Genomic DNA, 11,457 nt, shown 5'->3' with positions numbered 1-11,457 from the left:
ATCTGGCACACGTACTGACGTCAAAGTCCTCACCTTAAAACTGCCTCTTTTTTTTTTTTTTTTTCCTCTGGTGGCCGTTATTCAGACACATTTTTCCTCTCTGCTGTTGCATCGACGCTCTGACTTGTTCCAGCTTCTTTCATACAATTAATCTGCAAAATAAAATCTTTTATGTCCTTCTGTGCTACAGAGAAGGTCAGACGAGGCTTTTATTTTTTTTTATTTTTTTTCCCAGACTTGATTATTGCAGGATTCAGACGTCAGGCTTTTAAACCCTTAACATCCACCCCCCTGGTTTTATGAAAAAAAAAAAGACTAAAAGCTTGGAAGCATTTTGTTTGTTTGACTCTTAGAGCGACAACGGTGCAGCTCAGAGTGATTCAAAGGTAGGAAATGACTGTTTGCTTTGCACACACTTTGATGAAAAAAAGTAAGGAGCTATTGTTGCTGCCATCTTTCACCATTTAGATTGCAGGGCTTTGTGCTTTCAAACAATATATCTAAGCATACAGGAATAACAGGAATTTAAAAAATACACCACATACCGTCTGCCTTTGCATTTTCAAATTCATTCTTCTAAAGTGCAACTCCCGCTATCTAATAGATCTTAACATCTTATCCACCCTAACTTGGCTTTCTTGCCCCCTTTTTTTATTACATTTTCTGATAAATAGCGACAATAACACGACACAAAGACAGCAAATGAAAGACGAAATGGCAACAAAACAATCCCGGGCACAGCTAGCAGCAAGTAAATCATCCATCCTTGTAAATAAAGATTCAAAAAGGAGGCAATGCCAAAACGGGCTTTGTCTGACTTCCAGCGTGGGCGAACGGTCCGCGAAGCACCAAGACAACCAGCCAGAGAAAGTCCGAGTGATTGATTTAACGTGCCTCTCGCTTTCATGAAGCGCAGCTGGAGAGATTCGCCGATGGGCCACAACATTAAAACCACCAGGCTAAGTGGTTTGGAGTTCCTGTCGAGGCCTGGGTTCCGCAAGATCTCTAAAGTTGTTCTGTTCTATGTTAGCAATGGATTCTTTAAGTCCTGGGAGTTGTTAAACTTCCTGCACACCTTGAAGATGCTCAATTGAATTGAGATCTGGAGAATTTTGAGGTCAAGCCAACACCACGGACTCTCTCTTAGGTTCTTGAAATGATTTATTGGACTGCTTTTGGTAGAAAAGACATGTTGGAGATGTTCTGACCCGGTTGTCTTGCCATCATTGCTTCTCGAAGTCACTCCGATCCTCATGTCGCACATTTTTCCTGCTTCAAACACATCAAGTACAAAAACTGACTGTTCTCTTGCTGTCTGATATGTATCCCGGTTGTTATTTTAATAAGATAATCAACATTATTCACTTCATCCATCAGTGGTTTTAATGTTCTGGCAGATTTCATAAAACAGAAACCCCACAAATAATGAAAAACATACTCACCTTCTTTAATTCTCATCCATCAAACATCAACGTTAGTATAATAATAATATCTGTGTATAACTCTATAGAGCCCTAAATTCCCTTTATCAGTTCAATCATCAGCATCTGTCGCCGTTAAACCGGGATTACATGAAGAGACAGGAGACGGTGAGGCTGTCTGAATCCACAGAAGAAAAGCAGCAAGTTCTCCAAGATGCTGGAAACAACCAACCTGACAAGCAGCTTGAAATAACCTCCTTACAATGACGTACAACCTCGTTCAACTGGATGTTAATTAACACTGTGGATTGAATAAAAATGGGTTTATTACGCAGATTTTAATTGGTGGTGGACGTTCCCATTTTTAAACCTGCTCCATTTAGCAGCTTCAACCATTTATTCTTTTAATCATCTTTTTTTTTTTGCTATTTGATAGTTTATACTTTAAGATAACAAATTCCACAGTTTCTTCATCTGTATTTTACCAAATTATTTGAATTTCTTCTTCTATGTACTTGCTTGCAAACAAGTTTTTATGTTTTGGCAGCATCCAGGCGTTCATCTGTTACAGCTGATTCAATTCTAAGATGCAAATTTTTAAATCAAATCACAACTTCAGAATCGAAAATCTTTCCAACATCCTCCTAGCGATGGCAGAAGTGTCCCTCAGAGGCTTAAAAAAAATGCTCGAAAGGCAAACTCTAGAAGTTAATTGATCAATAACAGGCATTATTTTTCAAAGTATCCTCACCTTTAGTGCCTAACACTTTTGCACATCACTCTATATGTGAATATTTTTTCCCTCTTGCCCTTATTTCGCTCTCCAACACGCTGGGTGAATAACGTGTGGACGGATTAGCTGTAAGCTCCCCGTGTTCCTGTACGTGTTTCACACAACATGACTAAACTCACCGTTGTGTGTTTGCTGTTCTTCTTTCGCGGGCGGCGTGAGGAGTGTGTGTAGGTTGCTGTCTCGTGGCAGTGTGAAGCTGCGGGGTTTCCCTCCCTGGGTTGCCATAGGAATCAGCCTCTGCATCGCCATGGGCAACGGGACATTCCTCTGAGCAGGAAGCGTGTAAACGGCTCCGGCCGTCATCGACCCACAGCCGGGGCCGGGCTCGGCGAAGACGGCATCCTCTGGAAGGGAAAATTCAGGGTAAATAGGCAACTTCAGGCTGAACAGAGCAATACGACGCACTACAGTTTAGTGTGTTTAGCTGATATGTATTCAGTGAGTCATAGGAAACTGTCTCTAACGCTATTACTACCACAATATATAACAATATTTTAATTAAAGAAGTCTCCCCCTCAGCTTAAACGTCACTGTCAAGGAGAGAAATTGTTGTTTGTGTCGTGAGAAAACACTAAACACACGACCACAAAGCCTGATTAAATACACACAGCACACATACAGGCTCACCTACACATCAGCACAACCTAATCAGCTATCATGACAATCAGGAGTTAAAATGGGATTTATAAGACAGAGGAGCCCTCATCCTGTGAAGCTGGGAGTCACAGACGACACCGCGGAGAGATTTTACACAGCAGGGACTATTTCTTCAGCGGAAAGTAGTTCCAGTTGAATGTGAAGAAAGTGCGATGTGTGGAAGTGGGCTGTCCAGAATAACAATGGCACTGTTTCTGAGAGACGTAGAGTTGTCTTGGTTTTAGTGACACTGCAGGCTCGGATCTGTCAACTCACATCAAAACAGGAGGGGCTCATTGTGATTTGATTTTTGTCATTATTTGGTGGTAATTTGCCTGAAGGAAATCATTAAATAAACTGGAAGGGAGGAAAAGTCTACAAGGACAACCACACAACACAGCGAACCTGTGATTTCATACACAAATACAGGCGTATATTACATCCACAGACATATCTTACCCTGAGGCAGCTACAGTTACTTTAATTGTTTTGAGCGCTGTAAATTCAGTTTTTAAGATTAGTTTTCTTGCAGTCGTGCCACTTCTGCAAACATTACATCCTTTAAGCAGGACCTGAAAACGCTCCTGTAATAATCCACAAAAAGGTGTCTCGAGAAAATGATATTTGGACTTTGGTAGAGATGGATGACATGTCAACACCGCTTCCTATTGTACATAAGTGAAACCTTAATATCCAATTTAGTCCAACAAGAGTCTGTGCGGTAGTGATGGGGGGATGAGATGTGGTATCAGAAAAGATGTTTAGTAAGTGCTAGCTGCTTGTCTGTTGGTTTTATTGTATCGCATAAGCAATCGGAAACAAAATGATCTGAAAGATGAACACCTGAACAAACATCAACATCAATAAAACCATATATCGAAGGTGTACTTTGATTTGTTTTAGCTTAGCTTATGACATAGCCGCTAACATGGAGCGGGGTGGGGTTTAATGCAACGGGCCACCAGGGGGCGATCAAGAAAGTAAGTTTTAAAAAAAATTTGGGCTGTCGTGCTTAATTGTCATAATCAATGACATCGATGCTTAAATTTGAAGTTTCTTTTTAAATGCATTTAATGTTTTTCCTAAGATAAGTTACATATAATTAACAATAAGTAATTAGCTACAAATAAACGGCTATTTTCGTGAAGTGTCGTGTTTCCTCCGTGCATTACCGAGTGGTCCAGTTTGCAGGTAGTGCAGTCCGGCTTCGGTCAGCGGCGTCTCAATCAGGTCCTGCCAAGAGCGTCTCTGAGATGACGAAGAGCGACCCGGGGACCCCGTCTCACTGCTGCCCCCCGCAGGACTGGAGCGGTACTGCAACAACCAAACAGACAGTGGAAGTGTTTTTCTCATATCTTACTCCCAGCAGCTTCCTGGTATATAATTTATTCGAGAAAAAAGTTAGAGTCGACGCGGCAATGCTAATTTTTTTGCATTATTTTCATCATCTTCTTTCCCAAGACGGCACACCTTGCATAGATACACTGGGTTTTGGAAAATTCATTCAAAGAATCATAAATAAATGCAATTAAAAGCCTTTTGAGACGAACATATTCATTACAGTCTACAAATGTGTAAATACGCAGACTTCTCTCCTCTCCTAGAGCCTTGGGACAAAATCCATCAAAAATAATTTATACAACAATTAAAGTCAAGAGTCCTGGTTGGTAAAATGAATGTAGTTCAGGATTCCTTTAACTGTGGCTCATATATTGAGTGAAAATCTGACATTTTAGCCTTAAAGTGTCTCAAAAAGTGCCTCAAGAAAGAAGATTTATCTTCAGAGGAGTAATATGGCACTACATCAGACATATTTTATTACTTCTTGTAAATAGCTCTCCATTTTGGCTTATTAGTGCCGATCAAAAACATTAAGATTTTATTGGAAGTTAGACATTTGTTCTCGAGACAGACCATCCAATGAAACATCTATCACTGACCATTTAGCTTTAAAATAAAGAATCAGTGTATGGGGCCCAGATCAGTATTTCTACTATGAAAAAGCTAAATTCACACAGTTCTATGTGCAGGTTTGGACCTTGGGGCAGGCTTGGCTCCATTTTAAATGCAAAGGATTACATCCATCGAGTAAGAAGTAAATCAGCTGTCCGTTTAATTTCCTCCGCTCGTATCTCTCTCTTTTGTTCAACTTATTCTGCCGCTCATCCCCTCTGTGCCGTCTTCACTTGGATTTTCAGCCGTGATTAGAAATCGATCCCTTTCTGCGATGACATCCAGGAACAGTTTAACTTCTATCTCGACCGCACGACTGAGTTGTTTGACTTGATCAGTGACGATTTTTCTCCTCTTCAGGTCTTTAGCAAATGAAAATGATCCAACACTAGTCCACTATTTACCATATTTGAAGCTTATGGAGCCATGTTGTGTATGAAAAACGGAGCTGTTTTGAGTATTTAACAAGCTGTGCAACATTTTCAAAGATGACCTGATGGTCTTGTAACGCTGAAGAAATTGGGTTTGATTCAGGGTTGCTACACACTTTGAAAAACTAGTATTATACACCATTTCTGCCAAGAGAGCCATTTAAATTCATCACCCTGGATCTTTAAAATTGCTGGTCCAGCTCCAGTATCTGACGTAGAGGTCTTGCTGTCTGTTTTTTGTCGGTTTATTCATTGTTCTACAGTAACACGAACAAATTGTTTATTTTTGTGAACAGTCATCTTACAGGGTGTGATTCTAAGTCTGCCTTCAAAATCTGTCCGCAGGTTTAAAAAGCATGCTATGTTTTTTTTTAAAAAAACAGAGCCAGAAACTGTCAAAACAGAAAAGATTGTTGGATTTTCAACTTTCCGACAGTCCTTGAATCAATCAGGTATAACAAACAAGTCTGCTGTGAAAATGAACCAAATCTTAGCTTAAAATCGTGACATTTCATCACTTTGTGCAACATTTCTTATTGAAAAATTGGCCAAAAAAAACTACGAATTTTGTGCTCTTTGGGGCAACCGAGAAACCATTCGTGACTCATCTACGACCACCAGTCACATGACAAAAAACTTTAGTACTTTTTGGCCGAACTGGGCTGAACTGCAGGCAGTGTTACAGCAAAAACACACGACACATTTGACATTTTTTTACTCCACTTCTAGCCAGGACTGTGCTGCTTCCATAGAGATACAGGACTTTATATTGCAGGTAAAAATGATACCACAGTGAGTAAAAACATGACACACCCAGTGATCCAGATTCAAAACGTTTTCTCCAAAGCCTTTAAACTACTTCTTACGACAGCTACCTGTTCAGTACTTCACATCCTCCAATCAGTTGCCTTCAACCTGCATTTCCAAACCTAGCTACCTTCTTCTCTGTTTGCAGTTTGTGGATATGCGATACAATGCATGCAATATGGAATGCAAGCATGCAAATTCACAGAACAAATTCTAAGTTAATTCAAACAATGTAGCTCGATGCAGTTAAAACATCTGATAGTCTGTCCAGTTAGCTAAAAATCTACTTTCCGACTTTTCAAGGATCTGCTGAATCCCCGTGATTCCGCGTTAACACGGTCACACACACCTCCACGGTGTCACATCTGTATTGCACGTCGCTGCTGTTGCTGCCCCCCGGTTTCCTCCCGCTGTGTGTGGTGCCTCCCCCTAGAGGACCGGGGTGGTACTGCGGCTCGGCGGACACCGCGGGGGGCTCGCCGCACAGGAAGTCCTCCTGGGAGGAACGAGAGCGAGACGTCTCTGTGGAAGACAGTCGGGTGGTCCGGCCTTCCAAGTAGGCACTCATCTGAGAGAGAGGAGCGGAAACGTGGCAGGCGTCAATTTGATCGCTCGGTCTCGTTACGACTGTAATGACACACTTGAAAGAAGAGGGAGCTCGATGACTGCCAAGGAGGCAGTTTGGTGATTAAATAAGTGTGGGAGAGGGTAAGTAAGAGGCGGGAAGACAAAGAAGAGTGTTTGTAGAAACACCAAACACTCTTTATAATTATCATTTTAGCAGCCTGTGTGTCTGGTGACCCTGATTATCCTGACTAACAAGGTGCTGTTGTTGTTTCAGTTTTTCATTTCATCCTAGAATTAAAAAAATACGCCCCAAGACAAAGATAATGTGGAGCAACCAGTTCCAGGTTCAATTATAGCAACAATTATACCAAATGTATCCCTGCCACTCCCTGTAGGCTTAATTGGCAATAAATTTAACTGTTAAAATGGACTGCGGAGGCACACTGAGTCTGATTTTTGCCTTCGAGCACAGCCTGTGTTTGATATGAGCGTGAATACAGTGTGTGTGTGTGTGTGCGTGACTCACTGATGGAGGCCGTGGGTAGGTATCATATGGAGGTGGGGGACTGTCCTGTTTGGGGCTGGAGGTGGCGTCATCCTCGTGTTCACTCTCACTCCAGTAATCTGCTGGAAACCCACACACGCACTGTCAGAAACAAGATATCCATCCTTCCATCGACCGTACACTGTGTCATTTATTTATAGAGTCATATGCAGCTTTGGAAATGATTATAAGACTATTTTGAGTCTACAAAACAGGCCTTCAATGACAGTTTGAATTGCATCCTAGTGGCTAAATAACTACCATATCTTTTGAAATACATGAAAAAACGTTGCACTCGATGGCCAAAAAACATTTTTTTGAGTCACCAGAAATTTGTACATTGGCTGAATATGTCATAAAGCAACCTAAATAATCACTCAGAAGCCTGAGTTTCCTCACAAAGCAAGAAGACCAAAGTTGAGCTTTTAGGCCACCAGACTAGATGCTATATCGGTGGGTAACAATGAAGCATGGTGGTGGCAGCATCATGGCATGGGGATGCTCTATAGGGGAACACTGGAGGACAACTTGATGCAGTCTGCAAAAAAAACTGCGACTTGGGAGAAGCTTTGTTTTCCAGCAAGACAACGACTCGAAGCAAAAGTGTTACACAGAAATAGTTTGAAGACAACAAGGAGAATGTTCTGGAGTGTTTCAGTCGACAGTTTGTGGCTGGACTTAAGCAGGGCTGTTCACTCACCGTTCCCGTGTAACCTGACAGAGCTTGAGCAGTTTAGCGAAGAACAATGGGACAAAATTGCAGTGTCTGTAATTGCTGTAATTGCGGCCAAAGGTGCATCTGCTGAATACAGGCTTCAAAGGGGTGAATAGTTACGCAATCGCTTATTTTGCCTTTCATATTTTGAATTCACTGACACTACTTTGTAGAAATCCGTGTTCACTTTTGACATGAAAAAGAGTTTTTTGTAAATTCTATCAAACAAGCCAAAAAAAAAGCATATTTATCTCGTCACCCATCTATCTGAATATTCATCCACTCATCTATTCAGCCATCAAACCAACTATATATTCATCCATCAATCCCTTCAGGAACACCGCATAGACTGTACGAACTGAAACAATTCCACAGAAGGTAGAAAACAAGGCTGAATTAAAAACTGGGCAAACCTGGTCAGACCTCCAGGGACCCTAAGCCTCAGGTTTACGCCATATCCTTTAGGTTTGCATAATTGGATTCAATGTTCAACTCTTGGAGATTTTAGACCACTAAAGTAGAACTATACCATGTCCTCCACCTTCCATCTTGTAAAGAAACCCAAGTTTCATCTGTTAAAAGTACCTAACATACAGAAAACCTTGGGCAAGGCAGTCTTAACCCATCTCAGAAGCTGTGTACGGCTGCAACCAACAACAACTGATATGAAAAACAAATTTCCATTATTATTAGCTGAACCTTAACTGTGTCACAAACTCAACAGCAAGTTTCTTCGTGCTGGAAAACCGAGGTAAGTCCAACACGAACCGGAGTTATGAGTGTGTTTGGTGGCTATAGGCACCATCAGGCAGCAGCCATCTGCCGCAGTGCCCTTCGGCAAGTCACTGAATGAACCCTCACCCTGCTCCTGGCGCATCCTCTCTCGCTCTGCGTAGCCCACGGCGGCCATGTTGAGACGACTCAGCCACCTAACAGAAGGAACCAACACCGACGTTTACTGTATTATACACACAAGCTAGTAATTAAATGTAAAGCAGGAAAAGCTCGTAAACTGCAGCAGCTTGTTTGGGGCCCCGATAGACCACATTATACCACAAATAGTGATTTCAAATAAACATTGTATTTCCTTTTTTTTGATGTTATTAATACCCAAAATGGAAAAAGGTATAAAGGCAGAGCCTGTCGTGTTGATACAATCTGAGCATTGTTAGGACATATATCGTGTTTTATACGTCATTTGAGCTACACAAGATACAGTATATCACAAAAACCACAAATGTTAATCACATGATGGACGGAAAGACAGAGAATTGCCAATTTAAAGACGATTTATCCTCTGGGGACCATAAATGTTACTATTTAAAGAAAGGAGACTTGTTTATAATAAATTTCATGGCAACATAACCAATAGTTAGTAAAATATTTCACTAAAAATTTGATGAGGGGATCCCTATTTTAAGTATGAAGTTATCCTCTGGGTACCCTGAATGTTTATATTGAATCATAAAGCAGCTGTACCAATAGCTGTCACTAAAATGTAAAAAAATCTAAGAATCACCAAATTAAGTGTGATTCATCCTCTGGGAACCATGAACAGTCACGGTTGTGCTTTGCTAGCATGATCATTTCTGCTAATTTAATGATTATATTTATGTTTCTATGGATCCATTTTATCTGCCTCTTTGCTTTTAATGTAATAAATTAATAATTGTCTTTATGTTCTGTGGATTGATTTTATCTGTCTTCTTATACTTTTGTGTGAAGCACTTTGAATTACCTCGGGTATGAATTGTGCTATACAAATAAACCTGCCTTGCCTAATTAGCAGCAAAGAAAAATGAAGTCAAACAAAAAAAAAAACATCAGGGGATCACTAATTTAATTATTATGTGTCCTCTGGGAACCATAATTGTTCATAATAGTACTTCTGCTGTCATACCACAGGGAGGTCGAGTTACGCAACAAAATTCAGACGGACAAACGTGTTTCTGATTTTGGGGCGTAGGGCTGCATAAAAACAAAAAGAGTTATGAATGCACATAGAAATCTGATATGTTTCACCAGATTTTAGAGCTAGAATCCCTCTCTCAAAAAAAAAGAAGTAATGTGTCATCAGTTCAAACTCATTTCCATAATCAACTGTCAAAAAATGAAGATAATTTATGACATAACAAACTGATAAAACAATCCTAAGCTTCTTTTTACAGCTTCTAAAGAGAAACTGGATGTTGTGCAACACATTATCAAGGCAAAAATTATATATGAGATTTAAATGTTGACAAAGAGAAGCGGTGATGTGTCTGTTAAGGCAAATTACACAATTACATAACAATCTCTCTTTTAAAGTGGAGTTTAAGGTCACAAAATGTCACTTTTCGCAACAGCAGCAGATGTTTTAACAAAATCTCAGGCAGACATTTTCACAGGTCAAAACTGGAACCTCTATGGAAATATCAGATTACTTCCCAAATACAAACAGGCCCTTTTCTAAATCATCGAATAAAAAAAACACATTTGATTTGTGTTTTGCGGAGGGTAAACAAGAGGTGGCACTTTTGGCACCCAGCTGAGATTTTGCCCCGCTGCATAACCTTCATCCATGTTCAGCACACGCTGCTTTACCTGTTCATGTCATCCACTCCATCTGCTGCAAAGTAGAAACTCTTGACCTTGGGGTGGCAAGCTTTGAAAGCACTAGAGAGACAGAGGGAGATGTTTATCGCAGCAGAACACATTGGAGAGCATAGGAACCGCACACGACGTAAATACACATAAATATGCAACAGACCCGTTTCCATGCAGCACTTACTACTTCTTGCGACATTCGCTGGCCCGGTCGATCTTGAACTCTGGAAGACTGACAAAACCCTCTGCCTTCTCATCCTGAACAGATGGAGAGAAGAAAGATGTCGAGAATAACAAGGGGAAGGGCTGAAGGAAAACGTTAAAGGAGTATTACAGCGTGGCTATTGTGGTGCTGTGGTTTCTGTCGTCTCCTCTGAGCTGTCCAGTATTTTCATTAATCATTTGCTGTTGCCACATATCTGGGTCAGCTGGCATGCAAGTTTGCTCATATGTGAAGTTGTGGAAAGACTTACAGTGTGTGTCTGTGCCTAGATGAAGAACAATAACGATAAAACTAAGAGTCAGATGTTGAGCAAGTGAGCGAACTGAGGCACATTAGAATGTTTGCATCAAAAAACTAAAGCTAAGAGAGATGAAGATTATGTTTCTAGTGCTGCATGTTCGTCATAAAAGAAAGAATTAGGGAAAATTTTGAACTGATTAAGTCTAAATAAAAAGCTTAAAGGTCGCCAAAGTGTTTTATTCTCTATCCTGTAGGGACCATGAATTGTGGACCAAATTTTTAGGACAATTTGTCACAATAGTTGTCGAGATGTTTCACTGAAAATTGCAAACGTTAATCTCATGGTTCTGTAAGAAGAAAAGTCAGGGAATCACCAATTTAAATAAGATATATCCTCTGGGAACCCTGAATGTCAGTACTAAATGTCAATGAATATATATATTGTCTTAAAATGTCATAATAAAATGACTAATGGTTTAAATATTTCAATAGTAATCATGCTAAATTTGTTGTGGCATAAGACAAAAAGTCAGAGGATCAC

The 11,457-nt window shown here is 40.4% G+C and overlaps 1 protein-coding gene across 1 annotated transcript in view; it reads right to left on the bottom strand.

Annotated features, from left to right (window-relative positions):
- Nucleotides 1–11,457, bottom strand: part of cnksr2a (connector enhancer of kinase suppressor of Ras 2a) — a 70,354-nt gene that overhangs the window by 7,011 nt on the left and 51,886 nt on the right. Inside the window, exons 16-22 of the mRNA XM_008290405.1 lie at nt 10,638–10,711; nt 10,451–10,522; nt 8,729–8,796; nt 7,135–7,232; nt 6,391–6,609; nt 4,023–4,164; nt 2,334–2,558 (exon numbers count right to left, since the gene is read on the bottom strand). Of these exons, the coding sequence (XP_008288627.1) occupies nt 2,334–2,558; nt 4,023–4,164; nt 6,391–6,609; nt 7,135–7,232; nt 8,729–8,796; nt 10,451–10,522; nt 10,638–10,711 (898 nt within the window). The remainder of the gene's footprint in view (nt 1–2,333; nt 2,559–4,022; nt 4,165–6,390; nt 6,610–7,134; nt 7,233–8,728; nt 8,797–10,450; nt 10,523–10,637; nt 10,712–11,457) is intronic.

The sequence above is a fragment of the Stegastes partitus genome, unplaced genomic scaffold (assembly GCF_000690725.1).
Source record: "Stegastes partitus isolate 25-593 unplaced genomic scaffold, Stegastes_partitus-1.0.2 Scaffold671, whole genome shotgun sequence".
In the NCBI taxonomy this organism is placed as follows: domain Eukaryota; kingdom Metazoa; phylum Chordata; class Actinopteri; family Pomacentridae; genus Stegastes; species Stegastes partitus.
The sequence above is the reverse complement of the archived record's forward strand: the minus strand, read 5'-3'. Positions and strand labels throughout refer to the sequence as shown.